The sequence below is a fragment of the Xenopus tropicalis genome, chromosome 5 (assembly GCF_000004195.4).
Source record: "Xenopus tropicalis strain Nigerian chromosome 5, UCB_Xtro_10.0, whole genome shotgun sequence".
NCBI classification, from domain to species: domain Eukaryota; kingdom Metazoa; phylum Chordata; class Amphibia; order Anura; family Pipidae; genus Xenopus; species Xenopus tropicalis.
Window position 1 is genome coordinate 101,491,152 of NC_030681.2, and position 9,488 is coordinate 101,500,639.

Sequence of the window (9,488 nt, forward strand, 5' to 3'; positions counted from 1 at the left end):
TTGTGTGCATTCCAAGCTATCCTGTTAGAATCTCCTTTTTGTGTTTGGTTTTGCACAAATATGCACTGCTTCCCTTTGTGTTTTGCTTACAGATTGGTGGAAGAATTCATGTTACTTGCAAATATGGCAGTAGCGCATCACATATACCGGCGATTTCCAGAGGAAGCTTTGCTGCGCCGGCACCCTCCTCCACAAACCAAGATGCTCAATGATCTTATTGAATTCTGCGATCAAATGGGACTGCAGCTGGATTTCAGTAGTTCTGGGACCTTGCATGTGAGTTAGTACATTAAGGGAAAAGCAAGACTAAAAATGATCATATATATATTCCACAATAATGATCATTATTGTGCCAGTTGTAGCAGCCAAACATTCTTATTGAAACCATTCCTACATTAGTACTGCCACACTGCTAAGTTGTAGTATTTCTGACTTTCTTTTCTGTTTACAAACCAAAGTACCCAGTCATGCACCACGATGACTTCACTTACATGAGGGCAGCAGCAATAAGAGCATTCAAGCATTGCTGCTTGTATTGTTTACTTTTTGTCATTGATTTATGTTAATACTGTGATCTTTGATATTAGACATTAATAAAGTAATCAGATAGTAAAGGAAACATTAACAAAAACCATTAAGGGTACTGTTAAGGACCTTTGCAATCATTCAATGTTATGGCTTAAATACCTGCATATTTAGACAAGCCATGAGCATCTACAGCACAGTAGCTGATGACTTGCAGGTAACTGTTATTTTAATACATGCATTGACATTCTTAAAACTTTATTTTTCTTTTGATTTCAGAAAAGTTTGAACGATCAGTTTGAAACAGATGAATACTCTGCTGCACGTAAGGAGGTTCTGACCAATATGTGCTCTCGGCCCATGCAGGTATAGCTTTCCATGTGAAGATCATTTAGGGCATATATGAACGAGGTGCTAGAATGTTGTACTTTTAAATATAAGTTTTAAAGTTAAGGGGTCTGCAATGTAAAGCATGCAATGTTGTGTTAAAAAGCACTGCTGATATTTTTCCATAGAAATCTATAATGCAGTTAGCTATTTAGTCAGTGAATCAGTAACTTCCTCTTATGTTGAACAACTTGTACATTTTCTAATTCATTTTTCTAATTGCGTCAGAATTTACAAACTGGCTAAAGATGCTGAATTATCATGAATTACATGAATAATACAACTTAATTTTAGTTGGCTGCTAATCTTATTTAATCCTATAATTGCTGTGTAAAAGGAATATAACTCTTATGGGTTTGAGATTGTATTTAGCTAATTTTGAACATACATTAGAGCTTGATCTATGATCTATAAGAAGATAACATTTTCTAGATATTACATGGCAATATTTTTTTTATAACATGCCCTTGCCTTTTTTTTTTGAATGTTGAATGTTGTGCTTGGTATAGTATCCATGTGATAAGACTCACATATTTCTTTCCTTGTAGATGGCAGTATATTTCTGCACTGGAGCCCTGAAAGACGAAACCTTGTTCCATCACTATGCACTGAATGTCCCACTGTACACTCACTTCACTTCCCCTATAAGGCGCTTTGCTGATGTCATTGTTCATCGCCTCCTTGCAGCATCTCTTGGTAAGTACATGTTTGTGTGTAATTTTTGGTTAGGCCAAATGTGCACCAGGAGCGCTCTGGTATCTATAATAAGTGTTTTGGAGTAATCAAAGATCAGAATTGTCACTTCACTCTTTTGCTCATATATATACTTTTTCTCTTGCAGATTTGTTTGAGCTAGTGCTCTGCTAATAACTGCCACTGGTGCCTTGGTGTTTTGGTATAGCAATAGCAGTATTGGGGAGCTCAACCCTCTGTTAACTTACCCCAAACGGGTATCAGGTGCAAATACTGGAAGAACCTCACCTTGCATGGGGGTCAATATCCAACAGCAAAAAAATCCAGTAGCACACTGAAGATGTAAATCGTGAAAAAATTGTATTTTATTTGCCCAAGTACATAAAAACAAGCAAAGAGCAACGTTTCGGGACCCTCCGGACCCTTTCTCAAGCTAATGGTGCACTATTTAGTGTGCAAGTTATAAAGGTAGTGAAATGGGTGGGGATAGAGAAAACATTCCCTGCTCCAGTGATAGCATGGTTAATTACAACAATTTAACCCCATATGTGCATACTAACAACCAGTCCTTAAATATTCTTATATAAAAATGTTAAAAAGCATACCAATATATATTTAGTCCACATTTGTGCAAAATTAGAGATCATTGTGTCAAATATCAGCATAGTGTATAACTGGAACACTCATCTCTGAGACGTTTAGAGGACTAGTTCAGCACATCATACTCAGTACCTCCCTGAGACTCATTGTAGTATGCTGGAATAGTCTTCCACCCTCAGCGTATCCAGTGTTATCTAGTTAGTAACTTAAAGATAAACATTTTGGTTTTTTGGTATAACTTAATACAATTAGAAGAATAATAGGCTGCTTGATATTACAGACAGCCTCTGCTTGAGCAATCCTGTCTTTTAGGATATAGGTCAGTAACATTTCCAGTGAATGGAAAATGGAGAGAGAGGTTCTTAACCATATTTTATCTTAAATTTGCTTGAATGCTATAGCCAGCACATTTGACTCTGTCTACTTTGCAACTTATATTACAGTTAATTGGGTTTTGCTTGCAGTTTATGTTCCTATAAATGTTCAGTAAAACACATAGTTCCTTAGCTCCACAAAGCAGATTACTCTTTGTAATTTAAAAATGTTAAAACATTCAGGCAGAAGCCTTTATTGCCATTACTGGATGTGCCATTATTCTGTGCACAATATTTCTTTCAGGATGTGGACCTCCTCTGAAAATGCCAAAAGAGGTTATCCAGAAACAAGCAGATCATTGTAATGACCGTAAAACGGCATCCAAGCGAGTGCAGGAGCTGAGTGCAGAGCTTTTCTTTTCTGTCTTTGTTAAGGTGAGGTCAGAGGAGGCGATATACACATCATAAGGATTGGGCTGATATAGGAAGGGTTACTATTGCTTCTATTGCTTTCTGTGTAGCTCATGGGGGGTGGAAAAAGCTTTACGTGCATGTAGTGTAGTATTTCTTATATAACACAGCACATTTTAGTGTTTCAGATTAATACCACTGTGTAAATAGATCAGCGTTGAACCAGGGATAGATTGTCCTTCTGCCAAAGGAGTATCACAGTAACTGAATAATCTTACCATCCACTGGTAATGACACTTGATACATGTACATTGTACGACATGTAACCCTAATTACATTTTATTTATAAAAAAACAAGATTTAATAATGCATTAACATTTAGTTGTAGATTTAAACAGCATATCTAAAAGCATCTTGCTTCCAAGGCAATATAATGGCTTGCTTGCTTAGTGTGTTCCACGGTAGGGACCCTTCTGATGATGTCACTGGCCTGTTGACTTCCTCAGAGGCCTATGTTGCCAATGTACATGGCCCACTTTACTTATACCGCATTTAGTTAATGTGCGTCACCATTTTGTATAGATAATTGGTATTAAGCTTGGAAGGATACAAGTGTGAACTGGCGGGGGAAACACAAACCAGCTGAGGCCTTGCTTCTAAGTCAGTGGTCTACAATTTAACTTACTATTACACAAAACTTTATATTATACAAAAATAAAGCTGAAGCAGCTATAGTCAGTTCGGGATGCAGACCAAAGGAAAATCTACATATATTCTAAACAAAATAGGTGACCTACCATTTTATTTCTATCTGACATGGGCAAGGTTTAACTGGAGGCCTCCAGGGCTTACTTTTCTCTTGTGCCTTTGTTTATGCCATTTGCATTACAGCACTCTAGAACAATAAAACATCCCACTGTACTTTTAGACTTGGAGCTTCATTTGTGACTTTGTGCTAAGTACAGAATTCTGCTTGGCTCCAAATATACATGTGCGATAGCAAACCTAGAGAACTAAAGCCTAGAGAATTGCTTAAGATAAAAAGTATCTAATGCTCAATTCTGATTTCTCTGCTACAAAGAGCAGTGTTATCACATGCTGATTGAGTCCTGCAAGCAAAACCGCCTGTTTGATTAAAAGTTAAAATATTTCCTTTTGCAATAGTCAACTATCTTGTCTTGAGAATTAGTACCAGGAAGGATACAGTGTAAAACCAACAACTTTACTGATGCTTTGTGGCTTCATTAACATGTCTTCTTACTACCCTTTTTCTACAGGAGTGTGGCCCCCTGGAGTCAGAAGCCATGGTTATGGGGGTCCTTAATGAAGCTTTCGATGTTATAGTGCTTAGATTTGGGGTCCAGAAGCGCATCTATTGTAATGTAAGTAACACTTAAGACATGTCAAAAACTGAAGCTAAGCACTAACCAAATGCTACCATAGTGAACTTAAGCCAGTTTTGTCCCAGTGAAAAAACGTGACAGGCTATTACAGGAGGTTGCTCATTTTATCTGCGTATGTTTGTAGTCCACCACAGGTTGAGAATGTTTGGTAATAAATATATTCCTATTGAATAGTTTCTTAGCATATGTTTTCAAATACTTGGCAGTTTTCTATCTATGTTTTGATTTATAACCAAAAACCACATTGTTTCTTACCTTTTGGCTATTCTCATGCCATAAAGCAAGCTCCCGCTTTTATATACTAAAGACTGCTCAAGGTCAAAATGTAGTAACATAGGTTTTAAATGAGGGACTGGGATATTAAAATTAATTTTGCTATTTAAAAAACATCACATGCCGTCTTAAAGTGGTAGCTACATTTTACTATGTCCCATTCCTAGCAACTTTTCAGCTGGTCTTCATTTTTTCTAGTTTCATGCGGGGGGGGTGGTCACTGACTCAAGGCAGCCAAGAGAGCTATTGCTCTGTAAATCTATGATTGTATTGTTAGCATTGCATTTTATTATTTAGCTTTCTCTTCATTAAAATAATAAAATTCTGACACATGGATATGCGGCAAAATATGGTGCTTGTTTTCAGTTGTACTCTCCTACTCATTCCAATCTGTAATTCCAATCGCTGCCTGGTTGAATGTAAATGTAACCATAACAGCAAATTGTAAACTGGAGAGCTGCTGAACAAAAAGCTAAATAATTAAAAAAAAAAAAATGTATGAGTATCGGTCTTCAACATACTAAAAGTTAACTATAGATTAAGGTTTCCAGATCACAGCAGGTCTTCAAAAATAAATTATATTTTTATAGAACAGAAGAAGCTATGCCCGGGCTCCCCACAATTGTGTAAGTTAAAATTCAAATTCATCATGTAGCAAAGTACAAGAAGGGAAATGCCCTTCATTTATTTTCCTTAAATGAATGTAGAGCATTCAATATTATATCTTACACTAAGGATTAGCTTCTCTAGAAACTGGTTGATTTAACTGAATCAGTGCAGCCCAGAAACTTGCATTTATCATGTGTCCCTGATTTTTCAAAAGATCACATACATACATTGTATATATTGTATGTATAATATAAAAACATGTAAAGCCAATATGCTAATACTTTTTTGAGCCCAATAAATAGGGCTTGGGTTGAAAGTTTTGTTTGCAAATTTCAATCAAAAAGACTTATTTTTATATAATGCCTTGTAATTTGAGCAGTTGTTCTCAGGCTAACCTGGTACAGTGGTTGGGAGGAAGTCTGAAATGAAATTATTTGCAGTACTTTGAAATAATTCTTAAAACAAATGTATTGAAACAGATTTTGTTTGCAGTACAGTTGAACTGGTTATTAATTGTCAAAATAGTACTGTCTTACATTTTATAAGATATAATGTATTGCCCTTTAAATACAACTTTCTGCCCAGGACCTGATAATGGCCACAACCATTGTTCCAGATATACTTTGTTGTTTTATAAAGTATAAGGGCTGTGTCAGACGGGGAGATTAGTCGCCGCACGACAAATCTCCCTTTTCTCGGGGGCGACTAATCTCCCCGAAATGCCATCCCACCGGATAAAATGTAAGTCGAGGTGGGATGTTATATGTGGTGCCGAAATCGCTGAAGTTTCCTCTCAAGGCAACTTTGGAGATTTCAGAAAATCGCCTGGCCTGTGGGTTGGCATATCGGGGAGATTAGTCGCCCGCGACAAGGGAGATTTGTCACTGGCGACTAATCTGCCCGTCTCTCACAGTCCTAAGAAAAATCATATTCACAGTAGGGACTAATTGGCACCCCTCAGTGAAAATGACTTTCCTTGTGCTGTAAGCATACTACATCATTCTCATTCTCAATTATTTCACTGTGTCTCTGCATTGCATTGGATTATTCGCTTGAGAGGGGCCTGGGGCCATTATCATGAGTAGCTAGTGTGCAGAAATGAGGTGATCTTGGAAAAGGTGTGCTTCTACTTACCATTATTCATTACTTTCTCTATTCCTCTCCTTCTTGCAGAGCCTTCCTCTTGTTAATTCACATTTCCAACAGGTCGGGAAAAGACCTGAGCTGACACTGCTATGGGAACCAGAAAAGAAGGGAGAAGAACCTGTGCGACAAGTAAGCAACTCCTCCGATATTGATAAGATTACATGGAAAAGTGTCTGAATATAAACACCCCCTGTCACTAAATCATCTCTGTTGATCTTCATTCTATAAAAAAATCTGCTGTAAAAATAAGTGCACTAATGCAGCATGTCACTAATCTGGAAAGTCTCTCCTTCCCAATTCTTCCCAAAAAAAAAATTCCCAAATAGGCAATCTCAAGAGCAACAGCTGGGGGGCTTTCAGAATTGGCGATGTGCTGCTTCTGAGGTATTTATCTTTTATAAGACCCAGCCCCCTTCCTTTCTTCGTCTGGATCAGGGTCAGAAACCGACAAGCAGTTCATTCATATTAATAGTACATATATCCCTTAATATCTTGGAATTACTGTCACTTTTTTTTTTTAAAAAGGTTTGCTTTAAACTTGTTTTCTCAAGTATAATAAGTAGTTATACTAAGGTCTGGTATGATCAGCCGTATGCCCCTTCATATTCCAAATGCTGCATTTGCTCTTGCTGTTGGAAGGACTGTATTCTGATATAACTTAAGCAAACATTTATGTTCAGTTTGTTACAGTATAACACATACACATTGGGACCTCATAACCATGCAGTGGAAATAAATTCCAGCAGTAAAAATAGCAAAGGATGATTATTATTTTTCTGTAGCATTTTTAGGTGCCCACAAGATTTTATGGGGAATTCTTACACCAAAAATGAACGCAGGCAGCAATGTGTTATGTAGTCGACCTCATTTCTTTCCCATATTTTGATAAATAAGCCCACTTAAGTTCAAGACCACAATGTTTCTTTAATATGTACTGCTGCATTGTTTTGTTTAGAAAATAAGGGGTTAAACGCTCATATTTGTCTATTACATTCTTGTAAAAGCTGAAAACATAAAGATGACTTTCTCTCCTGGTCTTTGTCACTGATCAATGATAAATGCAGTGATTACTTCCATAGTGTGAATGTTCAGTAGCTGTTGCTGTAAGAGCATGTGGAGGGAGCTCCAACCCAACAAAACACAGAGCTTTACTCAGATATTTATTGTTCTAATGTAGTTGCCACAGCAAAGGGGGTTTCTCAGAATTTGCTTATATTTTGAGAGTGTTTTAAAGCACAATTTATGGATCTCAGGTGATTGTTCACTGATGCTGAAAGTAATTTCTTTTCTCTTCTTTAGGTAATCAGTATCTTCACCCTTGTGGAGGTGGTCCTCAAGTCCGATAATGTGCCCCTGAAGTATACAGCAGTACTGAAAAGCCCAGAGGCCCAGTGACAAGAGTTTGGAAAACACAGGAAGTGCTGCTGCCCCTCTGAGAGCAGTGCTGCTGTACAGTGCAGCTTCCATTACAGGGGATTACATTCTTCATTTCAAGGGGAAATACATGTTTAATAAGTTATTTCTGTTGTGGCATTGACTTAAATGTATGTAAATGGCTTTGATGCTGCTAATTCAGTCTGTATATCCATAGAACTTTTAAAGCATAATAGGGGTTTAAGGGAGACTGTGGATTATTGCAAACAGACTCAATATATGTTCTGATGATAATTTTAATTTACTTTTTAAATGAAGTTGGAGAAATTTGACCTAGCAGATTTGTTTTATAAATAGCCAGAATACATTGGCCTTCATATAAGTTCTTCTACAGTCCATAAGCCCCCACCAACATCTAAGCAGCAGTAACTGGCATATGAGCTCAGTGGAATTTTAAATTTTTTATGTATTTTTAGGTCCGAAAAGCAGCTATTAATTTTTAGACAACGTTTTTTTTTTTCTCTGAATGAACTCATGGCTGGCACCATCACAGAGCTGTGTTTTAGTTAGTGTATTAAACAATATTTAATACTTTTTTTTTATTTTATAAATCTTGTTCCAGTTTTCTCCATTTCCTCCTGGTAACCTTGTCACAGTTATATAAATGAAAGATACTTTTGCTTGTACAAAATTCAGACTGTGGAAGATGCACAGCAGTTAATGAGACTCATTTAGTAACAATGGTAAAATCTGCGTCTAGGCAGTAGCTATTCAGCTTTTATAGGGAATAGGGAGTTCAGTTGCCATAGGTAACTGCCCAGGAGCAAAATTGCCTAATGTTAGTAATGAGCCCCACTATTGCCTTTGGCAGTGCCTTTTGAGCTTATTGTAGGTGAGACCAGATAATCACACAAACAGTCCATCCCTGGAATAATCTTGTCTCACAACTTGTATCTCAACTCCACCCTTCAATAAAGCAATGTGTTCCGTGTATGTCTACCTTGTTTTTGTCTTCATATCTCTTACGCAGGCCCTGGTGCATGATGTTTTTCATGGTTATAGGAATGCTGTTACCCAGCATGCCTTGTACTATAATCCTTACTGTCACGCATATCCCATTTGTGAAAATTATTTTTAAAGACAAACTGAGCGCTGGCAATCTTTCCTTTCTAATTTCTCACAAATGGAACTTGGTGATACCCAAAGACTTCATTTTTCAGACATTCTCATCTGTAAATTGTGGATCTTTAATAATGGCACATCTACTGCTTAATCTTCTATAGGTAGCAACAATCATGCAGTTTGTTTTCTGCTTCAACAATCAATAGCATATGAAATACATGAACAGGTATAGGACTGGTTATTCGTAAACCCATTATCCAAGAAGCTGAAAATTACAAAAAGGCCATCTCCCATGGACTCCATTAAATAATTCACATTTTTTAAAATGATTTTTTTTTCCTCTAATAATAAAACAGTACCTTGTACTTAATCCCAACTAACATTTAATTGATCCTTATTGGAGGCAAAATAATCTTATTAGGTTTATTTCATGTTTTAACATATATATATTTTAGGAGACTAAAAGTGTAGAGATCCAAATTACAGAAAGATCACTTATCCAGAAATCTCAAGGTCTCAAGTATTCTGGATAGTAGGCCCTATTCCTGTATAATATAAAATACAAATGGAACAGACTGTTAGGTGCAGCTGGGTGCAGAACGTGCTATAAGCGCTATGTGGTGTGCGCATG

At 36.9% G+C, this 9,488-nt stretch overlaps 1 protein-coding gene across 5 annotated transcripts in view; it reads left to right on the forward strand.

The window, feature by feature from the left end:
• The window catches only part of dis3l2 (DIS3 like 3'-5' exoribonuclease 2), a 225,945-nt gene extending 217,217 nt beyond the window's left edge, over positions 1-8,728 (forward strand). For all 5 annotated transcript variants that reach the window (XM_031901823.1, XM_031901824.1, XM_031901825.1 and 2 more), the window contains 7 exon segments: positions 93-276; positions 805-891; positions 1,461-1,608; positions 2,824-2,954; positions 4,208-4,312; positions 6,389-6,490; positions 7,661-8,728. In XM_031901823.1, coding sequence (XP_031757683.1) covers positions 93-276; positions 805-891; positions 1,461-1,608; positions 2,824-2,954; positions 4,208-4,312; positions 6,389-6,490; positions 7,661-7,756 — 853 coding nt within the window. In that variant the 3' untranslated portion in view covers positions 7,757-8,728.
• The last annotated feature ends 760 nt before the right edge of the window (positions 8,729-9,488 follow it).